We start from the raw sequence: 14,693 nt of genomic DNA on the forward strand, positions 1-14,693 counted from the left end.
AAATTGAAAAACCAAAAAACAAAGAGGACAACCGCGCGCTTTTTCAGGTTGGAGAGATAAAAAAAGGAAAAAAAAAACGACCATCAACGACAAGCCGCTTGTCATCCGCCATCACGCATCACACCAAGAGAAAGAGGACACGGTGGCGCTTCTAAATATGACAAAAAGGCAAATTCGACCACCAAGTGGTGTCTCACGCACCGCACAAATAGGATGGATGTCACCCACTCGCTGATATATAATGAGGATGCATCAATAATTTTTTTTAATAAAAAATTAATTATCCGACAAAAAAAACACAAAAATCTGGAAATTACAAAACAAAATGTGTGAAAGAACAAAAAAACCTGATCGTTCAAGTTATCTTTGAATTCACGAGTCTAGTTTTTGTTCTGGTTTTTTTTTTTTTTTAATTTCAACTAGATCATACTAAAATAACTCTATTACATTTGATTTGAAACCGGGGATTAGGAGTTTTCAAGTTAACACACCAATCTTTGGTTGAGGATCACCTTTGATCGTGCTTTGTAAATTCTCATTCTGTCCTCTCAGTTTTCTGCAGCAAAATATCCAAGTCTGGAGTCACATAAAGATGGACATCACATAGAAACATCCATGATTATCTTAAAAGAAAAAACCCACCTTGTGGAGAACGAGAACTTGTGGAGAAGCCAGATGAGGCAATTGGAATGGACATCGACAGCTTCGTTGTAGAGAATGAGGTGGAGTTGGATCTATTATCTTTGAGGCCAGACCAAATGTCCTGGTCCTCAGGCCACTCGTCAAAGAAGGGTCGAAGAGACTGCCCTTCGTGTTTCACGGGTTCTCCGGTGGTGAAATCACTACTGAAAAATGAATGCTGGGGATAATCATTCTTCAACGTCGAGTCGTCAGTCGATTTCTCTGTGGGGAATGATGAGCCTCTGGATAGCATCAAAGACCAGGCATTGTCTAGCTGTGAGTCCTTCTGGAGACCCCTTTTGCATCCTGAAGGTTCAGACAAGAAGCTATGCTCGCCACCCTCAGTCTTCAGTCCTTGAAGATACCTATTTTGGCATAATATTAGAACCTTGATAGAAATCTTCTTTCAATATAACCTAGAAAACAATTTCCTCACAAGAACTAAATCACGAGGAGAGTCAGCAATGCTGGCAGATGGGGTGTCAATCATTTATGGAACCTTGAAAATATTGGTCTAGCGAAAACACATGCGACATCTCATAAAAAAATCCTATTCTTTTGTGTTCGGATAATATTAGATTTCCAATTGTGGTCCTGTTTCTCCATATACCTTAATGAACATGATTTACCTATGTCAGGAATCAGCTTCCAAGAGAGTTAATGAATCTACGAACAAAAAGAAAATGGTTTGTGCCATTCAATAATTGTTCCATGGACACAATAGAATAGAAGCTCATTCCATTTGAAGGGGGAGAAAAAAGTATCAGCATCAACAAAGTTAAAGAACAAACCATGATATGGTCCAGAAAGGGATACAGATTAGAAGGATAACAGCAGGAAGTAGAAACTAAGCGAATCTTGGGATCAAAGTAGGAATAGCAGCGTGGTAACTGGTAAGAGTTCATGACACTATAATGCCAGGCATGCTCATAGTTTATTTTATTTATTTTTAATTTAAAATGAAAAGTCTTTCGGAACAAGAAGAAAATAAGAGTAACAGGGAGCAAAAAGAGACAACACCTAGACATGGTACTAGCTTGTCACAAGGAGGGCAACATGTCGTTGGCGGATAGTAAAGAGAGTACATGCACAGGTGTCTTTAAGAATACATGTCCAGGATAAAACTGTAAGGATGTCACCCCACTTTTTATCAGAGGAGATCCCAGGCAGCAGCTAACCATTTTAACATAAATTTCTGCAGAACCCCAAAAGACACCCTCCTATCTTTTACCCTTTCAACGGAAACTCAATGAGATACCAAAAGTTTGCATGCTCAAGACAATTTAGGGGCGTTAGGGTAGCGTTTGTTTTTCATAGTATTTTTTGCTCGGAAATACATCAAAATAATATTTTAAAAAAAACAATTATTTTTAACATCAGTACATTAAAACGATTCAAAAATATAAAAAAAATAATTTTAAACAAAAAAAAAATATCAAATTTCTGAAAAACAAAATTTCAACCGAATTTCCGAACACATACTGGAGTGCTTGTCAGAATTCCCCCATAAACTTAATAGAAGAAAGCAGGCCCAAAGCAAAGAGCAGATTTTGACAGCTATTCTCACAGACACCAGGGCCCAGAAGTCTGCGAGTGGCTAAAATGAAAAGTTTGTGCTGCAAATACACTACCTAGATCACAGGTCTTCCATACATTTTATCAATGGGCCCCTAATTTCACACGGAAACTTGTCTGAACACAAAAAAGGAGCATGAAGCATCTAATAAGAAATCCGCACTTATTGCATACACACACATGAATTGTACTGCAAGCTTTAATCACCAAGCAGAAAGACATGAACATTTCAAAATTAAAAATAAAATAAAAACCCATAAATAAAGCCTGAGCCGTGTAACTATCTTCAGAACCACCAAAATTTGGGTAGAACCAGACAACTCTTTCTCCTCTGAGAATCTCAAGCAATCCCTGGCCATAAAAAAGCTGTAAACTTTTTGTCTCTCTATAATCTTTTCAACCAGAGAGTGAATTAAATTTACAGCCAATTAATTACTGAAGACAATTTCTAATGGCTGTCAGAGTTGTTGGATTAGTTTTCATGGACATAGAACCAAATCAAAGAAGGAGGAAGCCGGACAAACAAAAATAAATGCCATTCTGTACTTCTTCTCCATCCTATTAGACAACAGAGCTCAACTGAAACACGAAAGGTTTTCTCGACATCTCCACTACTCGCATCACCACAGTCCACGAGTAGGGAAAAAGGAATGAAATGTGCTAGGCATAATTACCAAAATCTATACAGTGAAGAACGTATCTGGATTAAATTCTTTTCCCTTTTTTAAATACCATATAACTTGGAATAAGCTTAGCAACTCACTTGGAATAAGCACACAACCAGTAAATAAAAAGTCGATGATACCTGCAATCTTTAGTTGGGATTCCACGGGGAATGCAGTTCATATGATAATGGGATTGGTTAGGTCCAGAACCAGTGCCCTGGGGATTACCATATGTGCGCAGTGGAAGGTTCTGGAAGCTCCCTGTTCCACTGCTGCTTCCTGTTACAGTCAGTGATGTCACAGTGGACGATGACTGTGTCATGGTTTGTGATTCCACAGCCTTTCTTGAACGGTTGCGGCCACGGTGCATGTGGCGCTCACAGTACTTGGAGCCCGGGTATGCATCTTTGGAGCACCTCCACTTCTTGCCGTCGGTCCTCCTGCATTGACCTGGCTCCGGATCCACCTTCTTCCCATAGAAAGTGCAATAGCCCACTGCAAAATCATGCTGAAATTGTTATCACAAACAATTTCATACCAACAACAAGACAAGCAAGAGATACACACTATGCCACAATTCATATAATATACACAGCATTGAGAACATGATAATTCATTATATTAAGAACCGTACAGCCTTTACAATCAGCAGTGTCAGACTTTGTTATAAAATAAGTGATATGGCATCTCTTAATCACCATATCACATGACTAAAGAAGTATGAAAGAGAGAATCAAATCCTTGGAGAAAGCAACGGTCATGGCAAGAAAAGGTTGCATCAATACAACACACAAAACCAATTAGATGATTGACATTACAATTTTATCTCTTCAAGAAATTCTGAAGAAGTGGAAAAATGCCAAATCTTTTGCCCTTGAAAGCTGATATATTGACCAAATAATTAGTAGCCCACAAACCTCGACTGTGATCAAAATGAAAAAAAAAAAAAGGATGTTCCAACAGATTTAAAATCAATTAAAAAGAATAGCCAGCCTTTGAAATCCAAGTCTACCAGATATATATCAACATAGCACTTAGTAATAATAATAACAATGAAGGGAAATACTTCTCCATGATAATCAAGAAAACAACATAACATGTGTAAGCTTGACATTACTTATCCATAACAAGAAAACGTAAACAATTGAAAGCAAAGTTTCAGTGTTTAAACAAGAAGAAGAAGCAGAAGGACAAGGGAAAACAAGGGAAAGGGCGCTCTATACTCGACACGATCCCCTAATCAAATCGAGAAGAAACCCAATGAAGACTCTAAATCAGTAGACAAGAAATGGAAGCTACAGTATATACATAAATGTATATGTGTGAAGGAATATATAGAGCTGGCTTACTGGCGGGATGGTGGAAGAATCTATGAGAAATGGACTCAAAACTCCTCTGAATAGGGAGCACAAGATCAGGAGGAACAGGCAGACCTGCCACCATGTACTTATAGATCAAAGCTTGATGTTCCAGTTCTTGCCATTGCGATACTGTAAATGGCGACCTCATGGTCATCACTCCTGTCCCCATCCCCCCAGATGTCACCCCTGCTGCACCACCACTATTCATATCCACCACCACCACTACCGCTACTAGTATTGGCTACTGATAATACCACTACTGCTGTACTAACTAGTGATCACAATATTAGCAGAAACTAAAAACAAAATGGGGCGCTGAGTGACAGGGATGAGGAGAAACACGGGACACAGATCAAGCCGTGTCTGAACATATATATATATATATATATATATAACAATGAGTGCCCGTGTATATGTGCGCGCGCGCGCGTCACAGTCTCAGTGAATGTGGGGTGGTTGTTGTGTAGAGGAGGGGATCCTGAAGGCCAAGTATGGCAATAATAGTAGTAGGAGTAACTAATGTTGCTCCATATTCAATCAAGGCTGCCTCTGACTCAGTTGTTGGAGCCATGAGGCTACTGTAAGTGATTCTTGTAGTAATTCTCTCTTATGCGAAGGTGATTTCCACGTAGGCAGTGGGACCCAACTGTATATTTCTCTTCTTTTTGGAGAAGTGATGTCTACTGCTTCTCTTTCCCTTGCCAGAACGTAGGTTTGATGGCATGGCATGGCTTTTGGACCCACAATAAGATCTAGTGGTTGGCAAGGCCTCAATTACTTTTTCTTTTATTTTTTTTAATTATTATTTCATGCATATCCGAAATGGAGATAGATAAAAACCTTGTAAAAAATATTTTTATATATTTAGCCAAATTTGGCGGAATGATAAAAACCTTGACTAAATATATAGTTAAAATGGTAGAATATATATATATATATATATATATATATATATATATATATATATATATATATATAAAGCACTGTTAGACTGACAAAAATTTCTATTGATATTTACATTCACAGTTCATCGATATGTATATTACCGACAAGCTCACGGAAAAAAATAGTTCATCAAAAAAAAACTTCATCGATAATTTATGGTTTGTCGATGAGCCTGTCAGTAATAAATATACCAGTGAATTTACAGAAGGATAAAGTGTGCTAAAAAAATTAATTTACCCCCTTCATTCTGTCGGTATCTCCGTCAGTCAATTTAACATATTATCGACAGGAAAACCATATGTAATATCATTGATGTTTTTATTTGTCTATCAATATATTCATCGATAAATATAATATATCATCAATATAATATCATCTGTATTAGTGAGTTAACAATAGCAGCAACATTTCCAATAATTTATATATATATAGAAATTAAAGTTTTCCCTATAAGATTATTCAACAACCAATATTTTCATAACATAGAATTCCATTAGTTATGCAGAAAGATGCCAAGAATGTCCAAAGTCTGATCCAATCCAACATTTTTCTTTTATTGAACTATATGTAATGTCAAACCATGTTCATCCTAGTAGCAACATATTATTTCATCAAATAGGTTAAGCTTTTTCTTAATGATCAATCAATTAAGAAACATTGATCAAAAATATATTCAAGAAATATCCAAATAACTCTTTTTTAAAAGAAAAAAAAATCCAAATGAACGTTTGATACCATTCAGCTCAATCCATTGCAAGGAATATTAATTGAGAGCTCGCTTCCACTTTGCTACACCACTTCTAACTAGTAAGTCAATTCACCTGGATTCTGTATTAATATTTTATGCAATGATCTTGCCAAGAATTCGTGTTAATTAATATAATTATCTTTATTTATATTATTCTCATTATATTTCAACAAAAAGGATATTGACTTCAAAACTTGAGAAAAATCATTTAGATTTGATTTGTTTTATTAATATTGGTGTTCGGGTTAGTTTGCACGCATCTCGACTAACCTCACAAACCCTGAAGTTAACGATCATGTAAGCCTCCGGTGATTTCGAGAGGATTTAAACTCGTGACTATCAAAAAACAAATCAAAAATCTAATCAGTTCAGCTATTTTTTATGGTTTAAATTTGATTATTATACAGTATATAAGGTAGGTATTGATGATAAATTAAAATAAATAAAATAAAAAATCAAAATAGAATAACAAAAACAAAAGAGAAAGGAGAAACATAAAATAAAGTAGAGCATTCGAAAATCTACATCACCAAACAAAATCAACCATCTCGATCTCGTCATTCTCTCACGCTAAAATCAAGAGTATTCCCAGAGAAGTCATATCTTCCTTCTTTTTTCTTAAAGAAAGTGTGTGTGTATATATATATATATATATATATATATATATATATATATATATATATATATATATATATATATAAGTAAAAGATTCCTCGAAACCTTTAGAGCATCTTCAAACGAAGAACCAAATGAAGAGGTAAATTTAAAAAGATGAACTTTTAACTTTTTTTTTTACAACTCCAACGCAGCAAGAAAAAGAATAGCCAAAATAGTTATTCAATACGTGAAAAGTTATTTCTACATGTTTATGTAGAAATATCTAAAATAAAGTTACCGTTGCCAACGGCTATTTTTATAGCCGTTGGTCAACATTTTTTTCTTTTCTTTAAAAACAGAAGGAAAGAAACTTGTTTTTTTTTTAATCTTGTATTGTGCCTCACCTTTCTCTCAAATTTAGAAAAACAAGAATCAATTATTCTTTGTTTAATTAATAACATCGGTTGTGTTAATTAGCTGAAATTAAAAGGTATGTTTGTTTAAAAGTTTTTTCTATTTTCTCTTTAATATCTCTTGATTTTGTAGACCTTTTGTTGTTAATTTGATATTTGTGATGATTTTTATTTCTTTGTTATTTTATGTTTTTGATATGGTTAAGGAAAACAATTTTTTATTTATGTTGTTATCTTTGACAAAATTGAGAGGAAGTAATAACGGTAGCTGATATTAATAAAAATATAGAGTGACATATTTAAAATTTATTTTTGATTGTCTGTTTTAATTTGAGGTTAATTATATTTTGTCTTGTTGAAAATGCAATTAAACCAGTATATCAATCCTCTTTTAGCTCTAAAAAATAGTCAAATTGTAATGTTATAACAAATAGGATGCAATGCTTATTATTAATTCACATGTATGTAAATTACAAAATTGCTAGACATTGAATGTGCGCTTCTTTTACACTCTCTTATAAGGTTTTAACTTGAGTTTTTTTTTTAATGTAGATGGATTCAAATTTTCCAAGCTCTTTCACCAACTTTCTTATGAGTGAGTCAGAAGATATTCTCTCTCAACCAAGTGATTCTAATCAATTAATTGATGACTTAACATACTCGAATTTAAATATTCATACAATAAAAAAATCACAAAGAAGTAAAAACTTCTCACCAGAGGAAGATTGTTTACTTGTCTTTGCATGGCTAAATACAAGCAAAGATCCAATTACAGGAGTTGAACAACAAACAAAACAGTTCTGGGCTCAAGTACATGCTTACTTTGTAGATAATGGAGGAAACTTGAATAATCGTTCCCAAATAAGCATCTCAAATAGATGGCAAGAAATAAATAGAGAAGTCGGTAAATTTGTTGGATTTGTTACTCAAATTCAAAATCGTCAGCAAAGTGGAATGACCAAAGAATTAAGGGTAATTTTAATATTCATTTTCATGTTAAATTGTTTAACATATATTTTAACATTATTTAATTTCTCTAATTTTTTACTTATCAGATTAATAATGCTCGACAAATATATGCTTCTTGCTGTGGCAAATGATTTCAACTAGAACATTGTTGGGTTATCTTAAGAAAAGAACCCAAATGGCAATTTGAGCGTGCAAGTCAACATCAAAGGTCAAACAAGAAACAAAAAAGTCATGTCAATGCAAGTTCGACTTCATCAGCTCCATCTACCCCTGATTTAGTTAGTTTAGGAGAAGACAGTGAACCATTGATTTATCAAGATAGACCAATTGGTCAGAAGGCTGCAAAGGAACGACTTAAACGTAAATAAGGAAAAGATAAAGTTGGGGAAACAACTGTAACAAATCTCTTACAACAATTCAGGGATACTCTAGTTGAAATTGAGGATCAGAAGAAACAAGACAGAAAAATTATGTTAGAGCAACAAGCTATGATGATTCAACAAAGTCAAGAGAAACAAGAATTGGACAGGATTGAGAAAGAAGAACAAATTATGAAAATGAATATTTCTAATTTGGATCCAATTTCTGCAGCGTATTTTCAAAATAGAAAGTTAGAAATTATGCAAAAGAGGGGTTTTAATTTTTAATTAACTAGATTTATTTATTGTTTAATGTAATGTATTTTTAATTAAATATTTAGAAATTTCTTGGTTATTTTAAATATATTGTTATAAAAGTGGTATCAATTCATCATACTTTTTTGAAGTTCTTCTAACACTTAACAACAATAGGTAGGATTAATTAACTTAAAAGATAACAACCATAATGAAAAAAAATTAAAAAACTTGAAAATTATGATGACATAAGAAGTTCAAAGCTAATTATTCTACTCGTTGCCATATTGTTCCCATAAATGTTCAACCAAATCTTCTTGTAGTTGAGAGCTAGTTTCTCTATCCCTAATTCGATTATGAGTTTGAAGAAAATCATGTAGTTCTGGTATTTCACCATGTGACACTGATATAAAAGAATTGACTTCACGTTCATGGTCAAATCCAAGGTTCATTGCTCCTTCATCCTCAATAATCATATTATGCATTATTATGCAAGCTTTCATAATATTTGCAAGCGTTTCTTCATCCCAGTATCGAACAGGTTCACGTACAATTGCAAAACGATATTGGAGCACCCCAAATGCCCGCTCCACATCCTTTCTTGCAGACTCTTATTTACTTGCAAAATATTTTCTCTTTGCTCCTAATGGCCTTGGGATTGTCTTAGCAAAGGTTGACCAATTAGGATAAATCTCATCTGCTAAATAGTATCCCATTGTATATTCATACCCATTAATTGTATAATTGACAAGAGCAATACGACCTTCAGCAAGTGCAGCGAAGATAGGTGACCGATCAAGAACATTAATATTACTTAATGATCCAGGCATTCCAAAAAAGGCATGTTATATCCAAAGATCTTGTGAAGTCACCGCCTCTAGAATTATAGTTGGTTCACGACAATGACCAGTATACATCTCATGCCATGCAATTGGGTATTTCTCTCATTTTCAATGCATATAGTCAATACTCCCTAACATCCCTAGAAATCCACGCTGCTCTCCAATTGATAATAATCGACAAATATCGGCCTCGTTTGGTGCCCTTAGATACCAATCACCAAAAATTTCTACGATTGCTTTGATGAAAGCTCTAAGACTTTCTATCGCGGTGCTTTCTCCAATTTGAAGATATTCATCAGTAAGATCTGCAAGAATACCATATGCAAGTATTATATGAGCTGCAGTTACCTTTTGAAGACAAGATAAACTAAGAACACCAAGAGCATCTGTTCTTTGTTTGAAATATGAATTATGAGCTTCCACTGCATTTGCGATCCAAAGAAAAAGACGACGACTCATCCTAAATCTTCTTCGAAATTGAGTTTCAGTGAATTTAGGATTTTCGGCAAAATAATCATTATATAACCTTAACTAACCTTCCTTTCTATTACGATTGACAATATTGTGACCAAGAATAGAGCCACAATAACCTGTTCTCCGCCCTTGATTATTGGATTCTTCTTCAGCAACCACAGCGGTAGCAACTTGAAAAGCGAACACAGGAGTGTCATCATCAAAATCAAAAGCATCAAAAAAATTAAAATTAGAATGATTCATGATGAATTTTAATGAAATATATTTTTGATTTGAGAGAAAAAAATGGAATGATGAGAAAAAAATGTTAAGGTATATGAGAATATTTATAGATGGATTATTTTTTCAAATTTTGAAATCTTAGAATGTTGACAGTTATTTTTTTAAAATTTAAAATTTTAAAATTTTAAATGTTGCCGGTCATTTTTTCAAAATTTAAAATTTTAAAATTTAAAATGGTGGAGGTCATTTTTTCAAAGCATGAATTTTTTTTAAAAAAAATTGAAAATCAAAATTTAAAATATTAGTGGTTTTTTTCAAAGTTTGAATTTGAATTTACTTTTAAAAAATTAAATTTTTAACAGTAACATATAAAACTGAAAATTAAAAATATTCATATAAATAAATTTTAAGTTTAATTTTAAATTATATCTTTTAACTTTCATATTACTTCATTAATTTTATATTACTTTTATAAATTATTCATATTAATTATATAATTAATAACATCATAATTATATTATATATAAAATATATAAATTAGTTATATAATTATATTAAAATTAATTTAACATGAAATATATTAAAATATTATTAGTTTTTTTAAAAAGTGATTTTATCAATTTAATTTAGAATTTTATATTGTGATCCTCTTATAATTTGTCCCCTCACCCACCTACTGCCACCCCTTTAGCTGACAGCACCCTCACTTGATGGGCTGTATTGGAACTGGGTCCTGCGGTCCCAAGAAAGAGAATAAGAAGACAACCTGCCTGATGAGAAAACCTCTAATTCCCGGTAAACCACCCAGAAACGTACCGGATGTTTGCCGGAATGCAGGTGACATTCGACATAAGGCCCCGATCGAACATTGGCAAACAAAAAGCTCATAAAGAGATGTGGGGTACATAATCTTTTCCTTTTTCTTTTTTTTTATTGATTGTTTTTAAAAATATTCTTCATATATCTAAAACTATGAAAATAATTTCAATAATTTTTTACTTAACTAATCAATTTAATATTTTTTCCTATAAAATCAATTTAAAAATTTAAAAATAGAATTTAACATCATAATTAAAAAAAAAGAAACAAAGAATAGATTCTAAGGCGACTAGTGTTTTTTCTTTTAAATAAAAAGGAGGAGTATTAGGTTATTATATATTTTTTTATTAACAATAAAGAGTTTCCGTCTTCAACCAACAATCAATGTTTTCACCTAGCTAAGATAGGCTATGATATAGTGTATTAAAATAGGGCGAACACAAATTTATTGCTGTAATAATCTAATTTTGAACCCATATATATATAGAATATATCTTTTCAATAAATATAATCAATTTTAATAATTTTGTTACTTTTCATCATTTTTGTTTTGTTTTTGTGTCAAGTTAAATTAGAAATAATCAAAAGTAAATAAAAAAATAAATACAAATAATTGATTTTAACAAGTCGAAGGACTGAGTTGAAAAGGGTAAAAAATTTCAAGAATACAATTAGAGACTTAATTGAAAAGCAATTTGGATTTAATTAAAAGAATTGAAGGACCTGGACAAGAAAGCCAAATCTAGGGGTCCAATCAATCTATTTAGGGATTAAATTGAAGAAAATCCAAAATTAAGACCTTAATGGAATGAAAATTGAAAAATCCAAGACACGGGAACTGGAATGAAAGAAACTTTTAGCCTCTCCCAGAAAAAAAACAGCGTCGTTTTCAAAACTGAAACCTAAAAAGGGGGAGAAGAAGTAGACGGCGTCGTTTGCTAGGCTCTCTTAGAATTCTGGTTTAGAGAACGCGAAAAAATGGCTGATCGCATGGGATTTTTGGCATCAATGTCCAGCCATGGTGATTGCTATTAAATATCTCAGCTGCAAAACCTCGTGTTTTTATGTCACAATTTAATCCCTAAAATCATGAAACCAGCAAAGATCATCAATCTGCAGCAGCCTTCTTGATTGATCTCCCACCAAAGCAAAAACACATGGATTTTTTATATTCACAATACAATAAACTGTCGGTCTCTTCAAAAATTGTGAAACACTTCTTGTTTTTTTTTTTTTTTTTTGGATTCGAGAAAACCCCATCCCTTGAAAAGGACACTTTGTGGACTCAGATGAGCGAGTAAAACCCCGGTTGCCCCAGACTCTTACAAGAGGTGTACGTCCTGGCTCGAACTCGAGACCTGCTGTGCAGATCTTAAGCTCTTTGTCATTATGCTACGCCCCTTGAGGATAAAAAAAAAGTTTATGAATAATATATTTTTAAAAAATAGTTCAACATAAATTTCAAGAAAAAAAAAAGAGAAAAAAGAACAGATGAAACACTAGAATCACACATATAAGAATACAATCAAATCCAACAATACTAAAAAAAAAAGTATTTATTAATAAAATAGTCATTCAATAATAGTTGGGAGAAACACAATAAATTTAAAAAAATTAAAAAAAAAGATTGGAAACAAGTTTAATTACAGTATATCAATAACATCAGAATCATCTAAACTTCATTCCTTATATATTTTTTGCTTATATTTGATCAGAGATGAATGTCTTTAATATTTTGAATGAGATGAGTTTCTATATATATAAAAAATTAAGCTTGTTAACTTTAATCTAACAAAATAAATGATGGAAAATAAGTTAAAAATAATCTTGAACGATGTAACTGATCAAGTGTTAGGTTTGTTTTCTAGAGGTCAGTTCGAGTCTTATAAATTTTAGAGTTATTGAAAACTTATAAATTATTAATTTCAGGAATTATAGAATTAGTTGAAATAGACGCAATCTGATTGTAAGAAAAATTTCTCAAACCACTTCTAAAATGATAATAATAACGCCTGCCAAAACTTATCATGTATCTTTCTAGATGCAACCGCCCGCAATTCATATAATAAATTATCTGTCGGACAGTTAATGATAAATCAAATCAAACAATATAAAGGGAAAAAAAGGCTCATAAACAGTAAACAGTCACTAGAGTATATCAAAGACACCGCCCGAAGTCAAGGGGCTCCTGACAATGGCGAGGGCTTAGAAAATGACTCTGGAGCATCTTGGTACAAGCGTCGGCGATATCATAAAGATGACGTAACTAACGTTTTGGAATCCAGATTTCCTGTCATAAAGATGGTCCATGCTAGAGATTTATACTCTAACAAATGGGTTTAGAAAATACAATCGTTTTGGCTTGATCACGATGAATATCTGTATCCACATTATTTTGGTTGCCTAGCTACTAGAGTTAGCCGCACCGATGAATTGCCTCGAACGGTATTTTTTCCTTGACTGTTGTTGAACTGACTACCCATATTCAAGATCATATCTCACAGAGCATCCTGTTTGCTAATGATAAATTTGTCAAATTAAGGCGAAACCAGAAGTGAGGTAAGCTAAAAGTTTTCAAGTTTGGGAAAGCAAGAGGGGTAGTCTGCTTGGATGGAGTAAAACTGCTAAAGCATTACGATTTTCAATGTGTAGATTCCATCGTTCATAACCAGAAGAAAATTCAGGAGGATATTATCAATAGAATTGCAGATGGATCATTGAAACTGTTGCTAGATAAGATGGTGCTTTTAGGTTCTTTTAAGCTGTTCTAGCCTTGAGCGCCCGAACCATTCAGCTATAGGCCGCGCTTAATGCAGATAACCTATTTGTCAATCAGTTGATTTCTTAGGGAAATTGCCAGACTCATTTCCCATTAGGCGTATATTTTTCTGAACTGAATCTAGGGCTTAGGCTAATAGCTAACCAAGTTATCTTCTCATGATCCCCAGTTCTAGATTGTAGAAAATCTCATATCATCCTCCCAATTCACTTAGAGACCGCAAAGAGATCTTATCAAATAGGAGAGTACTGGTGTATGAGAAGGCCCGGAAAAGTATAATGTGTGACCCCCGAGAGGAGAAAATGCCTAATTCCCCCCATCTAGATGCTTAGCAACCTGCTCTATACCATATGATCTGAAAAAAGTTGTGGGCTATATATTTATCACTGCCAAATGGAAAACCTAGATGTACTACCTTTGTGTACTGGGCTACTCATGCCAGTTTTGCATTGCCTTTCCTAGGCCTGTGCTTCCTGTGGTAGGTGTATATGATCAGGTGCAGGCCAAGCTCCAGCTTAATATGCTTGGTCACTTTTTTTTTATCAGACATCTTTTGAATCCTAGATTCCTGTGATTGTTCTGGTTTTTGTCTGACCTTGTGAGTGTAGTAAGTCCTCTCATGCATGCATGACGTCCCAGGTGCGCCTGGGCCTCTACAAAATCATCTGCCATAACAAGAATAATACAAGTTTAATTATCTTTACTTTCAAGAATATTAATATATAGACTGTATTATGCCTTTAATACATAAAAAACCGAATTGCTCTTGTTCAATATTTTAAAATATTTCGCTTTTTTATGGTAATATTTTCATTCATTACATTGTGCATTTAAAAAATTAAAAAATTGAGTTGTTTCCAACTAATATCATAATAATTTGTATATAAAATGTTTTTATTTTTTCCATAAATTATTAAAAATAAAAACGATATTTTCTCCTTTTAAAAAATGTAAGGGGGCCAATTCCTACTTCCCATGGAAATTGTCTT

At 33.1% G+C, this 14,693-nt stretch overlaps 1 protein-coding gene across 1 annotated transcript; it reads right to left on the reverse strand.

Moving 5' to 3' along the window:
- Nucleotides 1–293: 293 nt before the first annotated feature.
- Nucleotides 294–4,773, reverse strand: LOC18108259 (growth-regulating factor 4). Its single transcript, XM_024591350.2, has 4 exons — nucleotides 4,271–4,773; nucleotides 3,062–3,416; nucleotides 643–1,046; nucleotides 294–556 (listed from the first exon to the last, which is right to left on the reverse strand). Exons 1-4 carry the CDS (start codon nucleotides 4,488–4,490, stop codon nucleotides 549–551), a joined length of 987 nt encoding a protein of 328 aa, XP_024447118.1. The 5' UTR covers nucleotides 4,491–4,773; the 3' UTR covers nucleotides 294–548.
- Nucleotides 4,774–14,693: the final 9,920 nt, after the last annotated feature.

Source organism: Populus trichocarpa, chromosome 19 (assembly GCF_000002775.5).
Source record: "Populus trichocarpa isolate Nisqually-1 chromosome 19, P.trichocarpa_v4.1, whole genome shotgun sequence".
Classification (NCBI taxonomy): Eukaryota; Viridiplantae; Streptophyta; class Magnoliopsida; order Malpighiales; family Salicaceae; genus Populus; species Populus trichocarpa.